The following is a 16,188-nucleotide window of genomic DNA, read 5'->3' on the forward strand; positions in this document are numbered from 1 at the left end:
GGGCTGCAGTTCCCTCCACTCACCTCCGAGCGTGTCAGAGGAGCTACACAGCGTACAGTCTCTCATTAGCATCCTAAGCATCTCATTACAAGGAAGGAATGGTGTCTTTACAATCCACTATCAAGTAAGACAAATACTGCTGTTGGCTAACAAATTAATCACGTACACAAACATACTTGAATTCTGGAGCTTTCTAATCCTAGATCTCTCTCTACAGGTGCCTGTTAAATCAGGTTAATTGGTGTACCGAACCATCTGGTTCGCTTGACCCGATGTTAGTTTCCTCAAGGATCACAATGACTCTTGCTCAGAGACTTGTTGCTCTTGTGGTTAGTGGTAACTGATTTAAATTTTTTGTGCTCGCTGTGATATATTGTTTTTATTATTGTTGCTTGTTTTTTCCACAGGTACACTTGCACTTATAGCAGTTCATGTTGTTTAATTGTAACTTGTTTAACTACATTCTCTTATGGTTCTTCCCTTTGGCACTTACTTTGGTTGTTCACAATGTGTGCTTCATGTTTTGGCTACTCGCTATGTTTTGTGGCTATCTTGTTGTTATGATCAGTGACCTATGCACTTTGTAAAGCTCTCTCTTGGAAGTCGCTTTGGATAAAAGCGTCTGCTAAATGAATAAATGTAAATGTAAATGTAAATGTGTTACACTTTTAAAGTAGTACACAACATCTGGGTGTTAAAGACTGGACTGCTTTGCACAGTCAGTCATGTGTAGCTGAGTCACAGCAGTGATCAGTGCATTTGCTATGAAAAGCAGGTCTCAGAGCCATCAAGTCCTAGCTGAAGTCCAGAGACTCCGTACCGTACAGTATTCCACTCACACACTTTTCAAGGAAACTATCAGGCGGACCGGGGCTCTGGCTGCCATGCAGAATGCTGAATTCAGGCCAGTTTTTTGGACTGCATCCCCATCTGGGTTGACCTTCTGTCTGTGGTTCATTGTCTGGACTGGAGTTCAGCCACAGATTACAGATAAGGCGGGCAGCAGAGCCTAATGGAAGAGGGATACACTCCAAAGAGAGTTGTTTCTGCTACTGCGAAATATCTTTCATCAAGTTTAGGCACGTGAATTCATCGTGAAAAATCCCTTTTCCAGGTGCAATTGAAGTAACATGCTCTCTGCTTTGTGGACTTTAAACTTAATTGTCAGGAACATCCGTTGTTCCTGGAAGTCTTGTCATTGGAGTTGACCTTCGGCAGATAGCACCAGCTGACATTTAGCTAGTTAGGCTCAGAGGGAGCTCTTTGAAGAGACCAAGGTACGACTTCAAAGTGTTGAGGTAAAGATTAGAAGGTTGGATCCCCTAATTGCTACTTTCAAGCCTTGTAGAGGCACTGAGGGATTAAACCTTCAAAGGTGAGAAAATACACTGTCACCTTTGTGAAGGGACAAAATGGCTGGGATTAGACAGAAGGATCTGTCTGGGATCTATTCGAGAACGGCAACAAACTCAGAAGCAGAAATCAGCATCGACTGGTGGAATAGTAAAACAATCTGGAAAATATCCACTGTAGTACAAGCCATAATGATTGTCTTTAGATAAATAAATAAAAATACCTTAAAATTGTGTTTTTCCCTTTGAGTAATATCTTTAATGTACAATGCAATATGCATTTCTTATATTGTGTGTCAGGAGCAGATACAACATTATATACAGGTTCCTTACTGATTGCTGAATCATGTTGCTCTGCAGAGTAGTAATCATGCTGTTTGTCAAGTCTGTTCCAGTTATGCACACATCATGTTCCAATCCTAACTTCCCAGCCTGTACATTGTGATTTTATGTCTGCATTGTAATCATTTTCAGAAGCAGACAGGTACATAATAAGAATTTTCCCTCTATGGGATAAGATTGGGTTAGAGATATGGCTGACCCTAACCACATTTGATTTCACCATTCCACAGGCTCTCCATTTAATCTTGGAAGTAGACAGACCAATGAACTCAACAATTTTGAGCGCAAAACCCCTAAAAAAAATACATCAGGCACCATGATTGAGCACTACAATCTATTTGACCTCCAGTGAGACACCCATCAATTTCTCAGCCAAATATGTCTAGCCAAAATCAATAGCCACAAAAACAATCATGCTGAGTTGAACAAAAGTACCTTACCTCCATTCATGCTCTGCGCCAGGTAGCTGCAGTCAGTTCTTATGGTTTATTATATGCACAGACTCTAGCCTAGACTTGAGCTCTGGGATTAATTAAATTTATAACAGTGTGTCCCATATCTACCCAGACCTAGCTTTGAATTAAACAAGGTTAATTGACTTTGTGTCCCTGATGGCGTGGTCAGGATGGAAGAAAACTCCATTAACTGCTTTGTGCCCAACCTGACACAAAGATGTAAAGAAACGGTGCAAAAGTTCCATACGTTCTCATTACACTTGCTTCAAGTTTTAGTTGTGTTCACCTATAATACATCACAGACCACCGACAGCTTGTTATAATTTTGCTTGTTTAAGATGCTCATCCAATTATCGGCCAAATTTGGCATGAGCTTAAAGGAAATGACAGTTTGCGTGTAGTAGCATGACTTATGAGTCTTTTTCAGAGCTGGTATTGGTCTTCGCTGGTCGTGTTTTCTCTCCTCTGCTCCTTGGTCCACAGGGCCCACTTAGACAGAAAAAGGGTGGTGTCAGATTGGGAGGTAACAAGGCCAGCGTCTTAGCAGGTCTCTAATACATCTGCAGTCCTATATCAAAACGTACTGTAGCAACTGTGGCATCCTATTTCTATCCACCTGGAGCAAGTATGGGCAATACATTCCTATTGGCCTTTAGTTCATACATAAGTGTCCTCTCCTTCCTGTTGACTGGATTCTTGTTCAATGTTTGTAATCAATGTAACCAGTCAATATGTCCTGTTGGAAGTTAAAGACTCTTGTAAAATGTTGCCACCTTAATTAGGAGAGAATTTTCACAGCACCATCCTAAACCACCTTACACTTGTTCTACTGCGGTTAGTTGTGGATGAAGGTGTAGGTGGTGAAAATGTAGTCTTGCATCATCACTGTGTCGTCCTGTCTGGACAACCTCTGTAATTGGAGGACATCTAGTGGACACAGCTTGTCAGTGCATCATGTGCTTCAGTTGTGAATTAGGTGGTTTGATAATGTGCAGGGAAACTGAATTAGCGGTTTGTTATGTGATAGTTTTTTTTAAGGTTTACAAAATATGTTCGAAAATAAGTTCAGATTGTTTTTTTAAAGGTTTAAATATATATATATATATATTTTTTTAGGTTCACAACCTGTGTTACAGTAACTGTGAGTGAAGTAATACAGTACAAGGACGCTTGCTCACATCCTGATGTTGTTATGAGGAGGAAAATAAATATTTATCTGTGGAGAGACACTGAGGATGTGGGAGGCAGTACTGTGGCTGGCTGGGCTGCGTCATGGTCTAAAATGGAAATATCCTCGGATTTTACGATGCATGCTTTTGTTAGCATTATCCGCTAAACAGCTCAGAGAACCTGATTTGAACTAATACCACAGAAACGTTCCTGTAACTTCACTATCCTCTCCCATAGTTTCTTCTCTTTGTTTCTCTTCTCTCCTCCTTTCTCCTATCCTGTCTCCTCTCCTCCCCTGTCCTCCTTCTCCTTTTCCCTTCTCTCTTCTCCCCTCTTCTCCTCTCTTCGCCTTAACCTCTCCACTCTCCTACTCCTGTCCATATATAAGCAGCAGAGGTCGATGAACAGATGGCCGAGTGTCATCATCCCTCTGGGCTGCTAGGAGTCCTAGAGCAGAGTAAAAAGCATATTCATCCTCACCCTTCATGGCTCTTCTGCAACAGCACGACTGAAAAGACCAAAATTAGAGCTACTGTATTACTGGAAATGATTTTGTTGACCAATTATTTTAAACACTATTTAACTATTGCCTCTGAGACTTTCGCAAATGTTATCTACCCTGTCTGGCTTTTATGTGACCTGAATAAAAGTCACAGGGGTCAGATGTAGAGTGACTGTGTGACTGGCAAAACTGTAAAAGTGTGACCTGCAGTGTGGCTTTATGAACATGTGAGGGCGCCAACGAGCAACATAATCCCCTTAGCCACCAGTAAACAATTCCATCAATCTATAATCATTAAAAATAGTAAAAATATAATGTTATTCCAGGGAAGACAGAGAAATTGTTTCCTACTGTTTATGAGGGTTTAGGCTACAGGAGGTAACGGTGTATTTCGACTATCAGACATACCTTTTTATATCTGGTCAATTGCATATTTAACACATTCCTAAAATAGCCATTCCTGACAGACACAAATATAATCATTAATTAAATGAATGATGTTCCTGTGAGCCATCTCCTGTGTGTATGTTGGTGTGTGTTATGGGGCGTTATCATTACGTGAATTATAATACTGTTTTCAGATTAGTGTGTGTGTGTGTGTTTGTGTGTGTGCGTACGTGCGTGCGTACGTGTGCCATAGCCCTCGCATCCTCTTCCATTAGGGTCGGGCAAAGACTGAGACAGTGAATGTAATAGCCTATGTGGTGGGAGTATTCTATCATAACGAAGACTTGTCTTGTTTTCCGTTCTGTCCATTCAACAAGAACATTCTGTGCTGTCCCTTTAAATGTGTAGTTTTTACTGCTCATGCTCAGAGCAGAGCGCAGGAGTTTCCCCCGTCAGGAACCAGCTGTGAGCGAGCCGAACGCGAGAGCATCATCACGCTAGCGGGAGCGGGAGGGGGATGCTGTTCTTCCTCTGTGGATATCGCAGTCTCTGACGCCCTGGGATGAAGGATTACAACAGCATTGCACAAACAGCACACCCTCGTCTTTACCAAATTGTCGAAAACCTAAACGTGGAGATAGAGCACGAGCTGGGGGCAAACTTGGACTGTTTATTGTTTGTGCTGTGTTGTCCCGAGCTTCGAACCATTCTGTTACCAGTGGAAGTGGAAACGGATTACTGCATGATCTTCTATCACCATAGTGGTGATAAAGTATGGTAGAAGCATTTCAGACCTATCCTGAAAGTATGTCATCAGTGGCTTTGTTTGGGCTAGTAAGAACGATATTAGCCTTTCCTCGATAATATTATGGTTATAAATGATTGCAGCCTTTCTATTGTGTACGGTAGAAAGAGATGTCATCTGCCACAATTTGCAGGCGCGTGCACACGACTGTTTCGTGTTTAGTCATCCCGTAGTCGACTTTTAACAGCGCTGGCTAGACAATTGGACATTGTTAAAGAGTGCACCATCTAAAGGCATGATTAGTTCACCCCGCCAACTGTTTATTTACCACCTAAAACGAGACATTTTATTATAATCAAACCACGTAGTAGTAAGGAGGCCACCTCCTAAGAAAAACGCCACAATTCCACAATGGGCAGGGATGGAGGAATTATGCATCTATGCACTTTAACAAAGTTTTTAATTACTGGACCCCACAATGTCAGAAGATGTTTAGTGGCATTCCTTATGTTTTACTTGGTGCTCTTCACGGAAGCCTCGACGTCGAAGACGTGTGACAAAAACTGCTTCTCTGGGAAATGTGTCAATGGTACCTGCGTCTGTGACCAAGGCTGGGTCGGAGACCAATGTCAACATTGTCAGGGAAGATTCAAGTAAGTCACTTTCACACCACGACACATCTGGGACAAAGAACTGTTCTTTTTTTTAAGTTGACATAAACTCACATACTGTTTCCACCATACGATACTGTCATAGTTTCTGTTTCTTCCGATATGGTACCTGGTCTGAAGGAATTGCAAGCATGTCGGTGTTATCTTTTGTTCTACATCCTATCCCTGCGACACGCCGTACGTTACGGTGTCTTTGTTATCATTGTTGACCACAAGCCGTGATCCTGTGTGATTCCGCCGAAGGATGGGCTCAGTCCGCTTAATCCTCTCTGGGGAACCATATAGATTTCCCAATCAGATAGTTCTGCCACCGTCCATAGGAAACGGGGTTGTAATATCAACAGACACATTTTAAAATGAAAGGCTGATTTTGTCCATCCATTATTGATGCTGCTCATTTAACGTGTATGTATTGATTGAGGAGGAATGGTAGGAGCAATGTGGTGAACAATGCCCTCTGTAATTGACTAACGTGTGCCGTGCCTCCATGCCTTGTTTTACCTTTGCGCTGGACTGAATCCCGAGGGGTTTGCTTTGTATTTGAGGTGTGGAGTTGGCCTACATGTGAAACTGCTGACCTCAGCATGATCCAGTCTGATTGATCATGGGTGGTAAAGAGGAACGCCTCCACTGTGCTATCTGAGGGAGATCAGGTGATTCACAACCTCCATCATCCTGCCATGTTCTCACCCACAGCATCTGTCAACGCCCCCCCCCCCCCCCCCCCAAGAGAGACTGCATAATCAGAAGGGTGTCTCAAAGCCATGTGTGCCAGTTATGGGCAAGAGAAAAATGGCGTATGGCCTTTGCCTGGCATATTGCGAATGGGTCTGGAACCCCTCAAATCACTTTTTCGATTTTTAGGGGAATGATCAAAGGGCCGGGCAGATCAAAAGTCCTCTTGACGCAGTTGGATAGATACAACAATTCGAGCAATGAAACGTCATCTTGGTTGTTTTACTAAAATGCCACAATGACGGTCTTCATTACAGTCAGTGTGTTAAACCTTCCTCATTTCAGATGAACGGTTGTGATTGACCCGACCTGACTCTGGTCGAAGGGAAATCCGTTTGAACGGGAGCGAGGCTAGACCCATCTGCCAGAGCAAATAAAACATGAGCTGGCAGATTCATCTGGTTCCCAGGCCTTGTGCCTGGAGGTCTGATCTGTGAAACGCACATACATGACCAAAAATGGTCAACCAGCCGAATTTGTGGAGTTGTATCGACTCCAATGTTTCTCAATTGTGTAGGCCTACTTGAGATGAAGTGGTTGGTTCTTTTCTGTTGCCTGAGTGGTTCTGTGGCGGCAAATCTCCAGCCCCTCTCTGGCTGGCAACCACAATGTCAGGAGGGAGATTTCAGAGTTTGGCAGACTTGGACCAGCTGGCTGTGTTTGTCTCATTGATTTTGTTATCTGTGCTTTTATTGCTCTGTGGTTGTTGCCTTGTGCCTCTTCTTGGCTGTCTGCCTCTCTTATTTGTCTGTGTGTCTCTGTCTGTGTTTCTTTCTCAGTCTGTCTATTTCACCCTCATTCTATCTGTGTCTCTCTCTTACCGTGTCTACTAGATCTGTTTCACTGTATTTTTTCTGAAGCAACCAGGACCAGCCAGACAGATCATATCCTGCAGTTAACCTATACATCAATTATTCACACCAACAAACAGCATCACTGTTTCCAAATACAAAGAGGCTCGCGGCTTAGCAGCGATGCATTCAGAGGCCAAGTCCTGTTTGCTTGTGTGCTTTCCTCACTCAGGAGGTCAAGTGAAAGTTGTTGAAATATTGTTTCGAGTGAAAGATGACTCTGCAGAAGTGCACTTTGTTAGTATCTTATCTGTACTTGAGGCATTCCCCATCCAGTCCCGAGTTATTGTGACTTCCAGCAAGTTGAAGTGTGATTCACCCTGGCTCCTTACTGTACGTATCCTACTTTCACATCATGTAAACTGTCTCTCTCTTCTTCTTTTTACCCTGCTCCTGCCTTGGTGAACTACAGTAACTACATAATTTTTTTTGTGGTCACAAAGTACACAGTTTAAAGATAAAATCGCTACAGGCAGTGAATGTGTTTTCTCTCGCTCGATTGAAACGGCGTCGAGCGTATAGACTGGTAATAATAATGCGCGGTGTTGTTACAAAGTACACTTCTGATGTGGCGACCCATAAACTCGATCCCTCTTAACAAGCCACATTAACATCCCTCCTAATTAGATTCTTCTAGAACCTCCGTTCCCAATTCAGACATTCCGAGTGCACTTGTTTCTTGGTATCTTCAAATACAGCATTTGGTTACCCCCATGCCCCCTGAAATGATCAAACATTGCAAGTCAATATCTTTGAACAGCTACAGGAGTCTGGCACTGAACCAAGAGTGTGGGATTTAAGAAGCCAACTGAAAATGATTAAACGGAACTGCTTTGTGAAGCCCTTCAAAATGGGCTCTTCCGACAACAAAGACAGCATCAGCTCTGACACCAGCTCATCATGGGCGATGTCACTCCAAAGCAGGATGGTAGAACACTGGGGAAGGTAGAACAATTCTAAAACAGTAGGGGTGTAACGATACACTCAGCTCATGATTCGATACATATCACAATACTGGGTGTAGGATACACTATGTATCACAATATTTTTAACAACATTTTTAATGAAACAAATTCAATTAATAGATTTATTTCCAAAACATTAAACATTTGTAATAATTTTCTTTGTTGTACATACAATTTAGTTCACTCAGTTCAAGTAATTTCTGTGAATGCAATGAATGCACACATGACGCAGGTGCAGAGTAGGTCGCGTGTCGGTAGCTCAACCAATAGGATCAAACGGACATCATTTTGTAAAAATATTGCCGCAACTCTACGATACGTATTGTGAAAATTTTGTATTGCGATATATTGTTTCACAATATATTGTTATACCCCTATAAAACAGTAGCAGCTTCTCAGTTGCTGTTTAAACAGGGTTTATTAGGAGCCGAGATTATGCTCCGCACAACACTGAAACAAAGTCTATTTAACCGTTTTCAAGCACCCAACACATCAAGCGTTAGAGACAGCCCCGCCTGAAAGCGTTCCCATCTAGCCTTCATGTGTCCTTCAGCTAACCAGGCCTTTGTCTGCTTGGACTGTTCGCCCGTCTCCCTGACAGGAGTCTACTGCTATGGAAACCAAGCGAGCGGAGAAGCCTGAACGAGTTGCTGCTGATGTAGCTTTGCCTTCCATCTATTCTCTCACTCGTTCCTGCCTCTGAACGTTCCTGCCTCTGAATGTTCCTGCCTCTGAACGGTCCTGCCTCTGAACGTTCCTGCCTCTGAACGTTCCTGCCTCTGAACGGTCCTGCCTCTGAACGTTCCTGCCTCTGAACGTTCCTGCCTCTGAACGGTCCTGCCTCTGAATGGTCCTGCCTCTAAACGTTGGGGCGATGCCAGGGTTGTTGCACCAGCACCCTGCGTCCCCCCCCATCTCCGAAATGGCCCCTGACTGAAAATGCAGGGATGGAAAAGGGATTGGCCAATGGGTTCACTCCACCTTGATGACACTTGATGGATTCTCTCATGGCGTTGGACAGCTGGAAGTCGTGTGTGTATTTGCGCTCTCATGGGTCTGTCAGTAAACTCACCAGATATTAAACAGCCCGTCAATATCAATATCACCGGCCTCAGTGCGGACAACAACCCCCGCTGTCTGGAAATGAAACCGCGGGGGGAAGTGAAGACTGTGGGGATCCAAATGAATCTTGCGCCGTGTTGAATCTGATGCTGATAGATGAATGGCACAGTAGATTTGTAATCAGAAGACTGTTATGAAGATGCAGACGGCTGCCTGGTGGACTTGGCTGACCCTCCACAGTGAGACGGATGGTAAATGCTTGTGTGATGCCGTCGGGATAGCGAGGCAAGCTGGACCCAGCCCTGAGTGACACGGGGCTGGGATTCGTCAGATGGAGACAGGCTGTTCGCATTGGACCGAGGAGGAAGCCGTCTGTCTGATTTTCACATCAGGCAAAGCTCAGCTACATAGTTTCGTTGTCTGAACACATGGGAGGGACCTCTTACATCACCAAACATGTGTCTCTTTTGTGTGTGTGTGTGTGTGATTATGTGTATTTAAGCTTTAGGCTGTGTGCTCTAATGATGATGCAGCTTAGTGTTTCTGCACAGTGAACTTGCCATAGCAGGCTATGCTGGGCTGTTTGTGTGTACACACATTCATGTGTGTGTACCCATGTGTGTGTGGATGGGTGGGGAGAAGACACAGTGGATGGTGACCATCTGTCCACAGAGTGAGTTAATCCTCTGATGATGACACACACACGTGGAACTGTGTTTTCATATGAGTCATCCCGCTCTCTCCCCATCTCTGGAACTCACTACCACCCCAACTCAACTCAGAAATATCGATTCATTCCCCCATTTCAAATCACAACTTAAAACACATCTCTTTACTACTGCCTATTCCACGTAATGTCATTTGCACTGCTTCCTTCTGTTGTTGTATTTCTCATTTTTCTGCTGCTTTTAATGTTTTTTATATACCTCTGTACGATGTCCTTGAGTGCCGAGAAAGGCGCCTTGGAAAATAAAATGTATTATTATTATTATCCCTTCCCTGTTTCCCCAGAGTTGAGACACTCTTGTGGTTCTACATCAGTGACTGACTGTGTGCTCTGGTGACATCATCATCGTGGGACCAGAGTGATTGAATACTTGTTTTGATTCTAGACGGTAAAGCACAAAGGCAAAGCAGAGCTTTGCAAGTTGTAAAGTATGCATACTGTAGTTTGCATACTGTAGTCTGGTCTGGTGCATGATCATCTTACTGTCTGTCTTGGTATTGTCATCAGTCAGTCAGTCAGTCAGTCAGTCAGTCAGTCAGTAAACCAGCCAGTCTCCTCCCCTCTCCTAGCTGTCTCACCTCAGACAGTTGTACTTCACAACACAATAGATTCTGTCCCCAATTGATGATGTCATGGCCTCTCAGGCACGCTACACAAAGACCCGACGATCGATGGTCATTTGGCCCGGCGGGTGGATGCTATGGCTTGGCCGCGCGTTTACCGTCCTCATTCAGCCGGTAGAATAGGCTGAGACGATCAATTAAGTGGCAGCCTCCAGATTTTAGCACGAGTGTCAAGTAAGATGAATTTTTATCCTTCTTTAATGGAGCAGGCCAATTATTAAGGTGCTGAGAGAGAGAGAGAGAGAGAGAGAGAGAGAGAGAGGAATCGATTGGAATAAATGTCGGCTACAAAGTGAGGTCATTGTGTTTGCCCTTCTATGTCTCTGTCTCTCAGCTCCCTCCTTTTCTGCTTTTCTCCTTCTCTCCCTATTCTGTGTTATTATCCAGATTGGTATCGAGGGAAATCTTAAAGAGAAGTCTGCGTTTTCCATTCAATCCTGTTCTTAATCGCATCGTCCTGTCTGCGTTTTTTTCTTTCTAACCAGCCTGTGTGCAAAGTTATTGTTCAGCCTCGTCTTAAGTGTGGCTTGTTATTTAGCAGTGTATTCTGTGAGTCCTGTTTGGTCAGTTGTGTGTTTGTTATTGGACAGAATCTGGACGAGGATCTTCTTCAGGCGAGGTCAGAGAGTGACTCTGTGGGCCGCTGGGGGAATGTTGACTCAGGGCTCTGCCTCCTCCACAGGTTCCACCAGAGTTTTTCCTTGCAGGGAGCATCTCTTATTTCTCCTTTTCTCTCCCTTCCTCTTTGTTTTGTCAGTCCCCCTGTCTCTCCCTGTGTCCAGGCTCTGTATCTCTGTGTCCCCTTCGCTGTCATTATCTTTGCCTCACTGACTCTCTTTCTCTCTTGCACTCTTTCAACATCTCTCCCTCCCCCCCATCTGTCTCTGTCTCTCTCTCTCTCTCTCTCTCTGTCTCTCTCTCTCTCTCTCTCTCTCTCTCTCTCTCTCTCTCTCTCTCTCTCTCTCTCTCTCTCTCTCTCTCTCTCTCTCTCTCTCTCTCTCTCTCTCTCTCTCTCTCTCTCTCTCTCTCTCTCTCTCTCTCTCTCTCTCTCTCTCTCTCTCTCTCTCTCTCTCTCTCCAGGAACTGTGGAAACACCAGTGAGAGGGGTAGTGGTTCACTCAGAGTTCAGCAGCAAACCTGGTAGTGAACTAAATGATTAGGGAGTAGTAGGTCTTTGTATGCTCTCTCTCAGTTCTGATCTGTTTCTTTCTCTCCATCCCCCTTTTTCTCTCTCTTTCTGGCCCCTTTCTGCTACCATTGCTCTACTAGTTGTCCTGTGTTGTTGACCAACCTCATACAGTGCAGCCTGGGAAATGCATTTCACAGTGTCTTCCTAAACTCAGTGTTTACGCAACTGATTTCATAACCTGAAAATATTGTGGGTGCTGGTGTGTGTGTTTATGTGTATCTCTGTGACAGACTGGGTGTGGTGGGTTGAACTCCACAGTTTGGTTTGATTATTTGCGTTCTCTGGGGTTGTTTGGCTGCGTCCGTCTCCTCAAGTTTATTTTTCTTCTCAGACTCTGGCTGTGGTCTGACGTCTTGACCTAGTAGAGATGTTTAGTCACCAAGATTTATGTGTGTGTGCGTTTGTGAGGACTCTTCACAAGTTGAGTCAATATTAAATGACGTTGGAGAGACTTTTCTGAAACGTTATCTGCAACGGCTTGTGTGCTTTTTGACCTGGTGTCCTTTTTTTTGCTTATTGTGTGGCCAGTGACACACACACACACACACACACACACTGACCCAGGTCCCCTTGCCAGTCCCCTTCATGCCAGTGTCCGGTTGGACAGCCTGCCCTCTGCTGCCAGATGGCAGAGCCGTCAGTGATGCTACAGTCGCAGTCATCACGTCACATTCTACATCATCACTCTGAAGACCACGCTGACCCGTGCAGGAAGCTAACGCTTCAGAACAGTGTCAAGCTAGTAGTCCTGGTGTGTGTTAGTGTCGAGGGGTATTGAGTTACAAACCAGGAAACCATCCCATAATACAATCTGGCTGACGACAGTGGATAGTGATTTCTGTTGGCATGGCGTCACTACGCAGCCCAACCCGACCCAAACACAATGGAGACCTAATGAAGACCACATGTGTTGGGGCCCGCTGAGGGATTGGGCTGGGAGCAGTGAGCTAATAGCTACTGACTCCCTATAGGGATTAGGCTAATGTGAGCTAGCACTGATCTGTTATAGGCCTGGGCAAGGAGGAGTTACCTAGAGGCTCCAGTTTGTCAGCCAGAAATTATGTTGGTCTTATCTGAAACTAAACCAAAGTGTATGGTAGTCTAAGGACTGTTGCTATACATTATACAAATATAGTAGCCTGTCTCTCTTGGACTTGGTTAGCTAGGCTAAGGCTGGTACTGTAGGATCTCTATCTGGGCTCAGTGTGTCATTTGTACTGCTGTGGTCTGGGTGTAAACTGAACGTAATAATAGTAGTTGTGCTGTAATGAGGGGTCTATTTCTGCTCTCACATAAAAACAAGCCAGGACACAAATTCCACTCTCAGGCTACACACACTGGGTCTTCCTATAGCTCAGGGAGTTTATAAAGTGACTGTCTCGTGATGTCACAGTAAAGCATACAGTATAAACATATTCCCCTGTCACACCCAGTATGAATCAGTCCCAACAACAAAAAACCCTCTCATTACTACTCCAGAAGCTATGTGTGGCATTGTTATGTGTCCCCTAAAACACACACACACACACACAGGATAATGACCTACTTCAGGATAACGTCCACACATTTTTTTCCTACTTGCAGTCAGACACATTAGTTATATTAATCAGACAGTCTGGAAAATCTCTGTTTTTCCCACCAGCTTAGCTGTTGTTCACTCGGCAGTTGGAAACACTCGGCGTGTGAGTGAGGGTCACCCCTGGGATCAGGAATCTGTCCTCTCTGCTGGTTCTGGTCAAGTTAGGGAAGAACCCAGATCTGCGCCTGGAGAACACCAGAAAACAGTTGCTATCCTCTCTGTCTGTCTGTCTGTCTGTCAGATCTCACTACACACACACACATACTCCACACACATGCAGCTTCAAATAGGATTATTATGATCCCCTATTTCAATCAAATCCTGTCCCAGCACATCCTTCTGAATGGTTAAAGAAGGGAAACCATCAAGGCTTCCTCTCAGCGAGATCAGCGAGAGTTTCCGCTTGCAGTCGGGGGAGTTGAAAACGTCAGTTTTCTGCGTCCCGTGGTTTGCCGCGTTTACGTCAGTCATGGCCAATCGAGTGCTGTTTGCTCACTTTATCGCTGACGAGCTTGATTTTGCACGAAATCAAAATATGTAATTCAAATTGAAAGTTGGGTCCCGAATTGAGCATTAGCTGAACTGCAGGTGTCAGAATAAACACGAAACATGTCATCGTTGGTGTGTGTGAGTCTGGTCAATCATGAAATAGCTGTGTCGTCATCAGAGCTTGTGCGGTTGCTCTGGAGAGAAGCTGCGTTGGCTGACCCAGCCGGCCGCACTCGAATGGCACTCGCGGTACTTTGATGGCTTTTGTTAGGCTAGCTAGCTAACAATTTTTGGCTACATTTTAATGTACTCACTACTCAGTGATCTGATTGTCAGCTTGCTTGCTAGTCGTTAATTTTAACAGATACATATTTGGTCTCTCATATTTGTTTCCTATAGATAATGTAACATATCTTCAACATATGTAACATAACATAACAAAAATCTGGAAACGGGAGACATCTCCGTGAGGGCGACCTGTTATCGGCCGATGAAAAAAAGCGAGAAGCTGCACAGTCCGATCGTAGACTTAAGAGAGCAATAGCTAAGGGTTAAACACCTGTTCTGGTTATTAAAAGTCACATTTCTAACTTCACCGGAAGTTCTAGACCTGGCCTATTTCCCCCCGGAAATAGGTGACACTGTCGCGTGCGTGTAGGCCAAACAATACACTGTAGTTTCACACAAATCATACCCACACTGTTGCGGCGGGCCACCCTTTGGCCCGTATTTTGATGAGACAAAGTTGTCGAGTCGCCTCCTGCAAGTCTACTGTGGAAATCAGATGTTCAGATATAGAGGCATGAAGATATCCATCCCAAGATGTATTGTCCAAAACAGAGCCTTTGTCCTGGCGATGCTTGCATGCTGCATGATGTTGCTATCCTAGAGAAGGAATGCTGCCTTCACGTGCCGGTCGGAAGATCCTATTTCCCACTTCCCAAAATCGAGATTACGAGGACGTCATGTTCAAGTGCTTTTGTTGGCGGAATGATGTTAAAAATGGCGGATGCAAAATTTGGCGGCAACATCATATTGTGGAAATCATTTTTTGTTTCCATTATGCACCTTCTAGAGGAGGAAATGGACGCAACAAGTGGTACAAGTTAAGTGTACATAGATTACAGATTACAATAATGTACACAAACAACAGCTAACAATAGTTGCACTGTTAAAAATAAAGAACACATTCCACTACCGAACCAGTCCTCTTCTCCGCCATGTTGAAAGGTCATTCAACTCAGGAACTCGGGCATCAAAATTATCTCCCAGTTTCCCACTGGTAATTACGACTTGAAGGGGGCGTTCATGTGTAACTTCCCAGTCGGAAACTGGTATTTACCATAATTCCGATAGCATGTGAATGCTGCATTACTGTAGTGAGAACTTTCCGACTGATACAAACTCTGGTATGGTTTCCCCTCTACTGACAGAGAGGCACCCTGGGATTTAGTGTTTAATATGTAGAAGACCTTCTGGAAAGTTCTGCAAAAAGAGGCTCTTTGAATAGGAGATGTGGTGAACTCTTTGCTGTCCTCTGTGCTGTGTGCTGTGCTGAAGCGGTGCCTGTGTTGTCTTTGTGCTGTTGGTTTCCTGACTTCAGTCCTCTGAACTGCGTGAACTACCGCAGTGCTTCAGGAGTGTGTGTGTCTGTGTGGTGTGTGTGTCTTTCCTAAGGGAATGCAGAAGAGAGTTTAGATCCAGTGAATATATAAATATACAGTCTACAGTCCTGTTGGCAAGCTCCTTGCGGTCTCATTTGTATTAAACATTCTGACCTCATCTTTATGTAGGCTATCCGTGGCGTGTGTGTAGGTGTGTTCGTGTGAGAGTTTGTTTAGAATGTTTGAGTGACTAAGAGGGACTTTTTAATGACATTCATTCAATATTTCAGTGTTGGATGGAGTTTCCAGTATTATTGGATTGAATCATTCACAGTCTCTCTTTCTCTCTCTCTCTCTCCCCCCAGTATGTGCAGCTTCTGCTTGGTGTCAACCGCCACATTCCCCCACAGTGTCATACAGTGGAGCCTATATACTGATCAGTCACACTGACAGCTGGCTGCTCTTGAGACCGTGTGTGTTATAATGGAGTACCTGCTTACTCGTCATTCTATTATCTTTACCCTGACCTTATTTGTGGGATAATGTGCTAGCTGTGGGATATCTCGCCTATACGCAGTGTGTTAGTGGTGTGTGTGTGTGTGTGTGTGAGAGAGAGAGAAGGGATCATGAGTGTGAAATCCTGTGGAGGTGTTGGAGACCCCCTCGCATCCATCACAGCGTTCCCCTCCAACCTGCTCTCTGCTGGCTGATGTCTATTAAAGTCAGGAGGGTCAAGGTTA

At 44.4% G+C, this 16,188-nt stretch overlaps 1 protein-coding gene across 1 annotated transcript in view; it reads left to right on the forward strand.

Annotated features, from left to right (window-relative positions):
• The first annotated feature begins 4,651 nt into the window (after window positions 1-4,651).
• atrnl1a (attractin-like 1a) overlaps window positions 4,652-16,188 on the forward strand; it is a 100,318-nt gene continuing 88,781 nt past the window's right edge. Inside the window, 1 exon segment of the mRNA XM_062464538.1 lies at window positions 4,652-5,606. Coding sequence (XP_062320522.1) covers window positions 5,365-5,606 — 242 coding nt within the window. The 5' untranslated portion in view covers window positions 4,652-5,364.

The sequence above is a fragment of the Osmerus eperlanus genome, chromosome 6 (genome assembly GCF_963692335.1).
Source record: "Osmerus eperlanus chromosome 6, fOsmEpe2.1, whole genome shotgun sequence".
NCBI classification, from domain to species: Eukaryota; Metazoa; Chordata; class Actinopteri; order Osmeriformes; family Osmeridae; genus Osmerus; species Osmerus eperlanus.